The sequence below is a fragment of the Pyxicephalus adspersus genome, chromosome 4, assembly GCF_032062135.1.
Source record: "Pyxicephalus adspersus chromosome 4, UCB_Pads_2.0, whole genome shotgun sequence".
Taxonomy (NCBI): Eukaryota; Metazoa; Chordata; class Amphibia; order Anura; family Pyxicephalidae; genus Pyxicephalus; species Pyxicephalus adspersus.
The window spans coordinates 94,438,807-94,451,929 of NC_092861.1; the positions used below are offsets into that span (position 1 = coordinate 94,438,807).

The following is a 13,123-nucleotide window of genomic DNA, read 5'->3' on the forward strand; positions in this document are numbered from 1 at the left end:
AGAACCAACTTATCCTAAAGGGGATCAAGGAGGATCTACACGTCGAAGTTGGGAACTTCAGACTTTGATTAGTCAGACTAGAGGTAAGACATACCATCTCTTTTAAAATATTCTGGCACTCTGTCAATTCAGGACAAGTAAATAGTTCTTTTGATAGGCCACCCAACCCTTGCACTGATATTTACCTTCCCTGCCACCCTGTTTGCCTATGGATGCTTTGAGTAATCACTGTAATCATCTGTGTCAACACTTAGTTAGTGATCTAGTCCAAGTTAGTATTCCTTCTTTTAATTTGCCACTCAGGTCTGAATACTACATCCTGCAAAGGAGGTCACATGCTTCCCATAAACAGAATATGTTTTAATCCTTTTCAAAAGCTGTTTAGTAAAAATAACAAACCGTACTCAACACTGTTGTTTTATTTCTGTAGATACAGCAGCCCGACAACGCCCAATTGAGACTATTCAGAAATCTGTAAAGATATTTGAAGAAGAACGATACAGAGAAATGCGAAGAAAAAACATAATTGGCCAAGTCTGTGACACCCCTAAGTCATATGACAATGTTATGCATGTTGGGCTTAGGAAGGTGACATTCAAATGGCAGAGAGGAAATAAAATTGGTATGTTCGCACTCAGCTTTCTAAAGACATTGTAGTTTTTAATCTTTTTTTTATCAGTCTGTTGGTTTAAAAGTCTTGTCACAATTTATTTTAGAATAGTCTATTTGCACAGAATTGAGGGAGACTCTAGGGAAGTGCTGGCTGTTCACATTTCAACTCCTTGTGTAAATCCATACAACTCAGTATATGCTCGCAAGAGTGCATGAGGTTTTGCACTAATAACCTATGTGTCTGGAGACCAGGAAGTCAAGAGCTGAAACATTTGTTTTTGACCAGATAATAGTTGTGTTGTATGTGTGTAGTATCTTCAGCTAGTCACCCCCCCCCCCTGTCAATATTGCTTGGACCAGAAAAGTGGGGATAGACCCATGAAAGCTTGTCCTGAAAATGTAACTGTTATTTCACATAAAACGTCCAGGACAGTACTTAACTTTAGATTTCCAATTTCTGTCTATGCCAATTACAGTGGTTAGTAGAAAGGACAGCATTAACCTTGTGGATACAAAGACCTTAGGAGACACCTGCCAGAGGCTTACACATACTCCACTGCAACGTTTAGGAACAACTCACACTTGGTAGCTGGTAGTACACCGCAGTAATGTATCTGACCTTTTTTTGTAATGTGGTGCACCATAATCCATGCTATGGATGTGCTGCATGGATATGTGCTGCATGCTACTGTACAGTGTTATGGGGTGCCATATACAAAGGATGTGTTGAAGGATTTTGCTACAGATACAGTATAACTTTGTAATAAATACTAAAAGAATACAGCTTGGATTCATGGACCAGCACTGAAACCCTATCTGCTTTTGACAATGTCTTTTTTTTTTACTTTACAGGTGAAGGCCAGTATGGGAAAGTTTACACCTGCATTAGTGTTGACACTGGAGAGTTGATGGCAATGAAAGAGGTAAGTAAATTTGATTTCATACATTGATTTTTGCATTTTCTTAGTTATTCATGTATAGTGACCTTTTTTATTTTACTTCAGCAAAGTGTTGAATGGAGCTTTGCTTCAGCCAAGGACTTCTTTTTTTATGTAATTTTGCAAAGTTTAACTACTTTCTGTAGTGATTTTGTTCACTGTGATTCAACGTCAAAAGAGATCCTCTCAATGATTTCAAGTAATTACAATAAAGCTCAAATAATAAAATTTCATATGTCTAAGTTTGTTGACTGGTGAAGCCAAATTTATTTTTCAAGTTGAATATTTTTTAAATGGAGGTCACTCATGCAGTCAAGTATAAAATGCACATTTCTTGAAAGTCCAACTTCAGTGAGTCGGTATCATAACATACTTACACAACTACTACAACAGCTTACACAATTAGAAAAAAATCAACTTCTGGAAAAGGTTTTTGAAAAGTCAGGGGAGGATAGATGAATTTCTGAATCACTGATCATGCAATGAAATTGATGTAGCAAAGTAAAGTAATGGATGGCATAGCTGTACATCTGCCAAGAGCAGAAGGCCTGTGGCTACTGTAAAGTAGTTAAAAGCCTTAATGGCTACAATTGGAGATCTCTCTCTCTCTCTCTCTCTCACTCTCACTCTCTCACAGAAATCAGTTAAGTTAATGCTTTTTAATCCTCCCTTTAAGATCCGCTTTCAGCCAAATGACCATAAGACAATCAAAGAAACTGCAGATGAACTGAAAATCTTCGAAGGCATCAAACACCCAAATCTCGTCCGATATTTTGGTGTAGAACTGCACAGAGTAAGCATTGTGACCTTATGTGAAGCTGTCTGTTTTCAGTATTCTTTTACAATATTTTAAAAAGTATTACACTTTTTGCTAATAATATATGTTTTATTGTTATTGCACTTGTAACTTTTAATATATTCTGAACAAAAGTATTTATTCTCTAACTGTAATGTCTTATGACACCTTATGGGATAGTATGGTTTACGTTGAGTGGCGTAGTTTTTTATGCTACTTGTAATATTTTTACTTGACTTTCACAAAAGCAAAGAGGTTTTTAGTGATACAGCAAGCTCTGTATTTCCAGAAATCATTCAGCTTTTTAGATTGGATTGACATTACTTTGAGAACATCTCTTGAGAAGAGTTTAAGGGGGATATGATCACCCTGTATAAATATATAAATGGTCCATATAGGGAATTCTCTTCCCAATTATTAATTTAGAGATAATTTTTTTCCCGTTGAAGCAAATTGTACCAGGGTTTTTTTTGCCTTCCTCCGGACCAACTGTGTCCATAGGGTTTTATATCTGGGATATGTTTATTTCCCTAGTGGTTGAACTTGATGGACTTATGTCTTTTTTCAACTCGACCTACTATGTAACAATGAAGTCACAACTCCTGATCTGATGTGTTCCAGCTAAGTGACATAACATATTACAGGGAGTGCACTGTTTTTTCTATTTTGGTAAGCCCAAAAACTTGCTTTGTGAGGAAATGGGAAATAAAGCACAATCTTGCGCAATGTTGAAAAACAAAAAGCAGAGCTGGCCTAGGTAATCTACAAATATGGCTGCCCCAAGTCTGTAAGCACTGTACTTTTAAAGTTTTGAGTGCATTGCACGGATATACATCAGTTTATATATTCTACATTTGAAAAAGCTATAAAAAATCAATACTAGCCATTGACATTTTTTCATCATTTCATAATAAAAGGTCTGTTATATATTGTAGTAAAAACAAACAAATGCTTTACAGCAAACACAAAGCCATTTTATACTTACAGTATATTGTTAGGTGTCGTAAAGCAGCAGTCAAGATTCTTATTCACAATGTAACTTTACAAATAAGGTGGTGTTTTCCTGGTTTGGGTTCCTTTTTGGAGGATGATTGAATCTTTTGGAATGAGCGTCGTTTAAACCTCTCTTTAGTTTTGTATAGTAACACATTTTCCTTAGCACGAGAGTAATACATTTCTTTCTCTAAATCCAGGAAGAAATGTACATTTTCATGGAATACTGTGATGAGGGTACTTTGGAGGAAGTTGCTAGGCTTGGACTTCAGGAGCATGTTATACGGCTTTATACTAAGCAAATCACCATTGCAATAAATGTGCTTCATGAACATGGTATTGTTCACCGGGATATAAAAGGTAAATAAGGGCTACCAGGTTGTGTGACATTTGGATTTCTATTTTTGTGATTTTGGTATATACCAGTCTGTTCATTGTCGCATAAATATTCAGCCTATTTTGAGTTATTTTGTAAAAAAATGAGTACATAATCTTACATTATGCTCTGTTGGAGTAAATCTGCATATTTTACATTTCATTTCATATCATTTAGTTCTTTAGTATATTGCAGTGCATTCTGAAATACATGCTGTCAAATTAAAGAAAATACTTAACCTCCTGAGCATGTGTGCTTATAAACATAGGAAAACCATGCTATGAATTTTATACAAGAATATAAAGCTGGATGTATATTTTCTAACATACATATGTTTAAAAACCATTTGCTGGTTTTGTCCGGGACATAATTAAAAATCCAGCGGATGTTTATAGTACATATATTCAGCCAAATATAGAGTTCTCAATACACCCTGAGCAGTAGCAATTCAGGAAAATTTGCAATACACAACATAAATGACAATGTTGTACATTGCAACATTGCCTTTTGTGTACTGTGTGTGTTTTTTGTATTGACATAAACATATATATTGGCTTCTTACAGTTTTCTTATGCAGATTGCATTTAATATAACTTTCCAGGTGCAAACATATTTCTTACATCTTCTGGACTCATCAAATTGGGAGACTTTGGATGTTCTGTAAAACTAAAAAACAATGCACAGACCATGCCTGGAGAAGTCAACAGCACACTGGGAACAGCAGGTAAACTTTGAAGCTTTCTGTGTAATTTCTCCTAACTCTGGGGTCATTATTAATTATTTATTACTGAATCCTTAATATTGTTAATAAGGTTTTGACACTGCCACGTTTTTCACTTGCGTTCAAACACTAATGTAGGTGCATATTTATTTCTAGCTAAAATAGTGCAGTACATTTATTTATATATTTATATGTATTTATAACCCAAAGACATCCACACACTTTTGTCTTGGTGACAGTGTTCTGGGATGGGAAGTCTGCAGTTTAAAATATGAGAACTTCTTATTTTACAAAAATATAATCTGAATTTACCTATATTTCTGCAGCATACATGGCCCCAGAAGTTATCACCAGAGCAAAAGGAGAAGGACATGGACGGGCAGCAGATATCTGGAGTTTGGGCTGTGTGCTGATAGAGATGGTTACAGGCAAGGTGAGATGATACCGTACACTGGAGCATGTATATAAAGACAAATGTAGGTCCCTCTGTCAGTATGTGCCAACCCCCTGCCCTGTTGCCACCACCATCAAGTGATTGGTTGCCTCTTGTACACTTTTATACTCCCTCTCCCTACCTTTCACACATTCACTAAAATGACTCTTAAAGGACTCTCTCCCCTTCAATTGCATTGCATTTGTTTGTCATTTAAGTGGTAGACCCTTTGTGACATGACCCTGAACAATCCTTATAAGTACAAAAGTTCTGTAGTAAGCTGTATTTCTTTTGTAGCCAAAAAAGTTGTATAAATGTTTTTCCCCCTCCCCTTTAGCGACCATGGCATGAATATGAACACAACTTTCAGATAATGTACAAAGTAGGAATGGGACACAAGCCCCCTATTCCTGATAGAATAAGCCCAGAAGGAAAAGATTTTCTTTCTCACTGCATGGAAAGTGATCCAAAGAAACGATGGACAGCTAGTCAGCTCTTGGACCATCCATTTGTTAAGGTTTGTGAAACTTTAAATAATAATTAAAATATTTTAATTATAAGATTGAATTACTATGACTGATAGTTGGTTTGTACATAGATGCCATTCAGAGAGCTGCAAAATATTTAAAAATTGTTATTGTGTGTGTGGTTCCATTCTATGTCAATATATGCAAAAAGTATAAATATATGACTGCATTCAGTCCCCGGTGAATTATATTTAGCAAGGAAATATAGTATTAATATAATTTTTATTATTTTTAGTGTTTTTTTCTGCTCTCCTTATCTTTTTTCCTCCACACCATGGTTCCATATCGTTTGATGACTATAACTCTTTGGAAGGAAGTAAGGGAATGTGGAGTTAAGAACAATGGTGTTGCACAAAAATGTATTCTTAAAGCAGCCATAAAATGTATCTACAGTCAAAATGTTCCTAAAGTCATGGAAAACTCCACCTTTCACCACACGCATAGAAACTGGCAGCTATTTGCCTTTTTTCTTGCCCTAACAATTGTATAAGTGAATTCCCCATCACTCTTTTGTTCTTTGGTAAATGATCCCCAGTACAAGCGTCTACTTCAGGCCAGTCATAGACAGAAAGATGTATCATCTTCCCTTAATCTGTTGTGCCAGGCCTTAATTCCTTTTTTTTTTGTTTTCCTCCTCACAGATTTGCATGACTTATTTCCATGCATGTCTTAACACCTCCTTTTTCTCTTGAAAAAGAAAAAGATAGGCCAGGCAGAATAGAAATTTCCATGGGTCTGTGAGCAAAGCAGAGCATACGTGTGAATTATTCCTAAATGGGCTCCTGAGTGTTGTTTTAAACTTTTACAGATGAGTACAAGATCAGGCCAGACGGTCACAAAAATAGTGCACAAATAGAACAGCATTCAAGTATATGTTTAATTAGGCCTGTGGAACAAGAAATGTAGTTCAATAGGCACCCAAACCTTATCTTCGTTTTATTACTCGCACTCGTACTCGCAAGTGGTAAATCAGTAGTCACGGGGACCTTTAACAATTACTCGCATTCTTTTGTTGTAGTAATACAGATTACCCTGCAGTCTTAAAGGGATAGAGAACATGGGCACATAGGAAGAAAATAGACAAACCTAATATTTCATTATAATGTCTCTTCTGGTTGGCAGGTTTGCACAGATGAAGAATGAAGCTGTGGAGGAGATATGGCCTAACATATTTCAGCAAGTCATCTCTTAATCACTACTGTATGTAATATTTACATGAAAACTAAGCTGGGGCACGCAGTGCAACATTGTGTATTACCATGATTTAAGATTGCTCAGATGATGGGCATCACTTGTCCTCCTGCTGCTGCTCTTGTATGTGTTAAATGGCACATGTTCTCCATGTGACAGCGTCCCTGCACATGTGTTTTTGTTTTTATAAAAGCTGCATGTGAAGTGCCATTACTACTGTACATGGACCATTGTGTTTTACTTTGTTCTTCAGCTTTTTATTTCTCATATGAATGAGAACTGTAATAAAATGTACTGTTTTGACATTTTCAGACTCTGATGCAAGTTAGTATTACCGCTGAGCATTCTAGACCTTGTAAAATGTTTTACTGTTTGTTGTGTACACTGTGAATGTGTCATTTTATGGCAAGCTTCAGATTTATTATCCAAGAAAAGATAAAATGAAATTGGAAGAACATTTTCTTAATAAATGGTTTATTTTAGGATGTTTATTGGTGTGTTATTTCCAGTTACCCAGTAGTGCAAACATTTTCTAATTGTTAAATTTGGTATATTGCAAATATTTCTATGGATATGCAGATGCTAATTACATAAAAAGTATTCAAAATCCAACCTAATTTTCAGGGATCTCCGGTCCCCACCATAATTTACATTTACCTCCAGTGGTGTTGTATGTAGCTGGAGTCAGAAAAGGTCTAGGCATTTTTACACATATCTGTACCCAATACAACAGTTGGCAGATTAGCAGTTCTTTTAAGTGGTGAATACATTATACTTCTTTCTTTTTTTATTCACTAATATACACCTCCTGCCCTAGACCAGCACTCACTCTTCTATGTCTAGACAGCAGAAGCAGAGAAACCTCTTCTTGTCTGTATAACACTGATTTGCTGGGTTCTGTAGTCCCCAGATTGATGTAACGGCTAAATATGCAGTGAAGGAAGAGCGAGTAAAAAGTTAAAAAAGCTGGTCACTTTTTTTTAAAATTTCAAACAAATATAACAAAACCCTTTTATTAGTATATTGAACAGATAAAATAGTAAAGCGATTTACATTTCCTTTAAAGAAGAAAGAAATAACTTGCTGCAACCCTTGTCAGTATGTGGGAGTTTTTAAATATTGTCTGACCTAAGCCTGCATGGGGAGTTCATGTGCAACATGTACAGTATATGTTGTCAACATATCACATACATACATGTACAATAAGGAGCATCACACAGGTGATGTACCAACAGAGCATCTTGGTTCATATGTAGGATGATTTGAGATTTCTCCTAAAGCATATGTTAGTCATCACATGTTTACACCATATAACGATTAATAATACACATGTTCCTTTTCAGAGGTTGGTCGGACCATCTACATGTGCATTGGTTGCACTGCTCAGAAGGCGAGTCTGATTATGCTGCAATAAATTAGGTAAAAAGTAATTGTAAACTGCTGCCACCTAGTGTGCTTTATGAGACACTACCAACAAGCAGTCACAAGTGTATGGCCTAAATCGGAGATGCTCAACCTTACAGCCTGTTGGTCAAATCCGGCCCACGGAGCTGTCAGATCTGGCTCTCTGCTTTTTGTCTTGCAGGGGATGGGGCACTTGCATCTTCTATGTTTCTCTATGAGATCATGCTGTCAGGAGAGGGAGCTGCTTGTACTGTGAGATAATCCCAGCAGCAGCATGAGTGTTGTGTCCAAGTAGCTGTCATTATCCCCATGTATAAATCCTCATATCTTCTTCACTGATTTAATATTACATTTATAAAATTTCCCTACATTTAATTCATCAACACATGCCACGTTCCGATGTGGAATTATTAGTATTTCAAGCCATATATGTATATTTGGGACTTTAAAGGCACCATATATTAAACATTTCTCAATGTCCACAGTTTTTTTTTTACATATGAATTTATTATTGGTGTCTCTAATGGAGTTTATATGACAAAAAGATTAATATAAAACATGTTAATAAAACATAACAGCATGTATACAAACATGCATGCTCTCTTTTAGCATGCCACTAACAGAGACATGCTATCCTCAACTTCCTCCTTCACTGACTAGAAATGTGAAATTTTCTAGGTACACTGGGGAAGAAGAGCTGCTACTGAAACAAATTTAAGCCCTCCACACATACCAAGTTGCCTGATACAGGGTCACAAACATAAAATCCTAACAACAATCAAGGATATTTCCACATTAAGTGGGGCAATTTCAGGACCAGGGTCCCCCAATTGAGTTTGCATGTTGGGGACCCCCTGGGGGACACTCTCATGGCAATGAACGTTAGAGTACTGCAATTTGTCTGTGCGTTGTGGTGCCCCTTAAAGTTCACAAAACTTCAAGGCCGCATTCAGGTTGGAGGTGAGGTTGCAGTGTGGTTACCCGTTCCTTCTGCCATTAGTCCCTGGCTCGGGGAAGACACTCAGGATCTCTCACTATTCTAGTTTTAAATATACATTTTTAAAGTTTATTTGCATTGTGGCCCGCGAGTTTTATCCTAATGTCAACAGCGGCCCCTGTATGAAAAAAGGTTGGGCCACTGGCTTAAATGAAGCCCCTGAATCTCAACATGCATTAGTAATGATAAGCACGTTTTGCAATCTCCCCCACTAGATTTGGATTGTATAGCGAACCACTGGAGGCTAGCATTCTTATAGGAATCATTTGTTCACTGTTCTATTTACAGTAACCTGCTTATGTTGTATGGAAAGAATCTAATTTTAAGGGTAATCAAAACAATGTTGTCCCACCCCCAGTGTTAGAATCTATTAACTAGGACTGGTCAGTGCTAGTTGCAGAAAAGACCTGTAACTGGATGTTATCTGGTGAATATACACATCAGCAACATAGTACCTGAGCATTTGCTGCTCTGCTTGCAGCATCAGTCTGCTGTAGGAATAGGTGTTTGGAAGGAGTGGAGAAATCACACTGCTTATTGGAGTCTCCTGGGCAATTGCAACCTGAACACAGTTGTTGTACAGCAAAAAAGCAAAAAAAAAAAAAAGGAAAATAGAAGAAAGGATGGAATTCACTTTTATAGGTATTGGTCTGCTCTTTATAACACAGGTCAACAAAAAAATTAGTTGTGATAATCATCAGAAACCACATCAAACTTTTCTGAATCAGAAAAAAATTCAAACAGATTTCAGATGTTTTCAGTTTTTCCCTAACACGTACAGTTCCTGAGTTATGAGTATTATTGTAGTTAACATTGTATGTGCATGTATTTTGTACTAAAACGTAAGCACCAGTGAAGTGAATGTTAATACATCTTCAGTGTGAAGTAAAATAAACCACACTGTGGTATAGATCTACTGGACAGTGGCAGTCAGGTACCATTGTTACTTCAGAAATGTTTAGAGTATGATTTTCTTGTGTACTCTTTGTCTGGATTGTTGCAGTACAGCATCCGGCAGTAGGCAGCCATCATACTTTCATTCCAGGAAACCTTGGTAGCAGGTTTCACCAGGACATTAACTGAATGTCCTGGTGAAAACTTTTCCTTGTTCCTCAGTCACCATACCAAGATTTTCCGTGAAGAATTCCAGATGTGAGTGCAAGAAATGTATTTTTGACATGCGACAACCTGGTTTTTGGTATGAATCAAGCAGATTCTGAACTCCTTCCTTAAATGCAGGAGACTTATGGGTGCCCAGGAAATTTTCACAGACTTGATCTGTGGCCCTATAAATATCGCTTCCTTCATTTTTGCAGTGCTTATGTTTGGAAACTTCTCAACAAAGTACTGAAAACCCATAGAGTTTGATTTACCCATGGCCTTTACAAGGTTCTTCATCAAGTTTAACTTGATATAGAGAGATGGCAAAAATATTTTATGCAGATCAACCAGAGGCAGAAACTTGACACTGCTTGTTCCGGGCTTAAAGGTATCTCTTGGTAGCCAATCACGTTTGACACGTAGTCAAACTACGTGGTCTCCAATCTACGTGGTCTCCACGTAGATTGGCTCTCCCACAGGCATAGGACACAGCAATATTTTGTAAATCCTCTTTGCATTCTCATCAGCAAGCCAATGACCTTTAGATCCCCACAGATGTTCCACTGGTGTTTTATACTGGATTGCGTCAAGTAGTAACTTCATGTTGTCATAGGACTCCTTTAGGTTAACGGTAAACTTGGTTTGTAATTACCAATATGCAGTAAGACTGCTTTCAAGCTTCTTTTAGGGGAATCAGTGAAGATACGCCATTCAGATGGAACATGCTCTTGTGACAAACTGTTAAAGAGTGCATTTATTTCATGACAGTAGCACAGTGAACCATCACTAGTGAAGAACGTTGTCAAGTTATATTGGTTATAATAGGTATTTTGTTTTTTGTAGTGAGTTACACCCTTTGCAAGCAAGTACTTCTGTTTAAGCTTTGAAGCAAGAAGTTCTGCTTTGTCTTTGAAGAAATTTAGATCACAAACGAGATCATTCAGTTCTGCTTCTGTAAAGGTCTCTGGTTCTGAATCTTCATCGGCTAAGTAGTCAGGATCAGATGATTCGGGGTTGTAACTGGCTGCAACTCCAGCACATTCCTCATCACCTTCTACAGAAGCAAGTCCATTATGTGGCGGTACTGGAACTGGCAATGAATCATCATTGGGGAACAGGCCTAATTGCAGAATGGAGGCTGGGATATACAATTTTGTGCTTAGTTTTACCTGACAATCCACTTTTGTTGACACGCCAAAAATAGCAGTCGATTAGATGTTCTACGGTTCTCTCCACACCATTGGGATTGCAAATGGCATTGCTGCTTTACGCAGATTTAGCCAGTCACGCAGTACGTTGAAACAACTTGTACAGATGACATGTGGAGCCCAAGATTTATCCTGGTCACCAAGTGGACAGCCGAAATATAATTTGTAAATCTTTTTAAGTTCTGTGGTAATTTGGTGACATGCTTTCGTCGTGAACGAACCACACACATAACAGAAACTGTCTGGCTCATTAAGGCAATTTCTAGGCATGATGACAAATGAAATCAATCGCAATCTAAATCACAGTTAGTGTGGTCTCTAACCTTAAAAAAAGAAAACTCGTTAGATGTTGTAATATGTTAAGGCTATTTCTAATGAATTTCACACAATATATAATTAGCTGCATCACAAAAACTAGACATGCTAGAGAAAAAACACAGATTTGAAATCCACATCAAAAATACTACAGAGCCCACATAACATTATATCTGATGGAAATGACATGTTGACCTGTGTAATCTTCTGTGTTTTTAAAGTCAGTAATACAAGCTTGTTGCAGCAGGAACTCATACTGGTGTAAATTTCATACATTTTTTAACCTTATCCACCTTCTGTCTTCTGAACAAAATATAAACTTTTACTATAAGGTTATAGAACTTTAGAGCAACTGTGAGTTCTCTGGTTATTATTTCCCATGGGAAAGAAATTCATCTATAAAAACCTGTTTCTGGGAAAAATAGCACCTAGCCACATTATTTTATTCAGGAAAACGGAAAACCAAAGCTAGCCATTTCAAAGCTAGAACAATATTATTTTATTTTTCTGTCCTAAAAACCACAACCTTCCACAGCAAGAAACTGAAATTCAAGCTGAAAATCCATGCAAGTATTTTTTTATTTAAAGCTGTGCTGTGCAAATTCATTTGCTTTTAATGAATTATGAAGATTGTCTAAGTTTAAGTGTGAAAGTTCTCTAGAGACCATTTCAAATGAATTACATTTCAACTAATTTCACTTGTTCTTTTTACCACAGGAGATCATCAAAATTAGACAGAAAACAGCATGTGGGCTGACATTTTGAAATCCTTAACAGTTTTATGTGGTGCATTTCTCATATCTGTTCTCACAATGGGCAAATATAGCCTTAGTAAAACTAGACATAAAGGGTCATCCCAACTAAAACAGAAATTTTAGCTTTTGCAGGATAGTGGAAGGATAACTCACCAGAAACTGTCATATATCCCTTGTCACATAATTGATGAGCTGTCAATAAATTAATCTGACCATTTTGAGATGTGGGTGATCCCCCTGATGTGCTAGTTGCCTAGCTCATTTTACATTAGACGCAAGTGCTTATCCTCCCCAAACAAATAAAATCATACTCTCATTTATTCAGGTTGCAAGCTCGGGGTGGGTAAGTGCTGGTCACTGCAAATATAATTACAAATGTGTAAGAGGGCAGCACAGCAGAAAATCCTCACTGTTAGTGTATCCAAGGCTTATTAGAAATGATGCTAACTGCAGCTTAAATATAACATTGATTATAGCGTAGGGCTTGTTTCAGGCAAACATTTATTTTTACAAATTTTGCAAAGTTATTACTGTAAGAAAATCTGCTGCTGCTATTTCTATCTGGTTTCTGTCTGCCATTCTAAAGTTTCAAAAATATCCATAGGCCTAATTTACTAAACTATACTGCGTGTGTTACTTGCTATAACATTTGTCATTTTTAGATTGTCATAATTTCCTTTTATTGCAAATAAATGAGCAAATAGGAGTTACAGTTTTGTTAACTAAGCTTTATGTTTTTCAAGCTTTTCAAAACTC

At 36.8% G+C, this 13,123-nt stretch overlaps 1 protein-coding gene across 4 annotated transcripts in view; it reads left to right on the forward strand.

Moving 5' to 3' along the window:
• MAP3K4 (mitogen-activated protein kinase kinase kinase 4) overlaps positions 1-7,069 on the forward strand; it is a 68,291-nt gene extending 61,222 nt beyond the window's left edge. For all 4 annotated transcript variants that reach the window (XM_072409048.1, XM_072409051.1, XM_072409050.1 and 1 more), the window contains 9 exons: positions 3-83; positions 431-622; positions 1,465-1,535; positions 2,227-2,343; positions 3,540-3,699; positions 4,317-4,439; positions 4,763-4,869; positions 5,207-5,386; positions 6,519-7,069. In XM_072409048.1, coding sequence (XP_072265149.1) covers positions 3-83; positions 431-622; positions 1,465-1,535; positions 2,227-2,343; positions 3,540-3,699; positions 4,317-4,439; positions 4,763-4,869; positions 5,207-5,386; positions 6,519-6,539 — 1,052 coding nt within the window. In that variant the 3' untranslated portion in view covers positions 6,540-7,069. The remainder of the gene's footprint in view (positions 1-2; positions 84-430; positions 623-1,464; positions 1,536-2,226; positions 2,344-3,539; positions 3,700-4,316; positions 4,440-4,762; positions 4,870-5,206; positions 5,387-6,518) is intronic.
• The last annotated feature ends 6,054 nt before the right edge of the window (positions 7,070-13,123 follow it).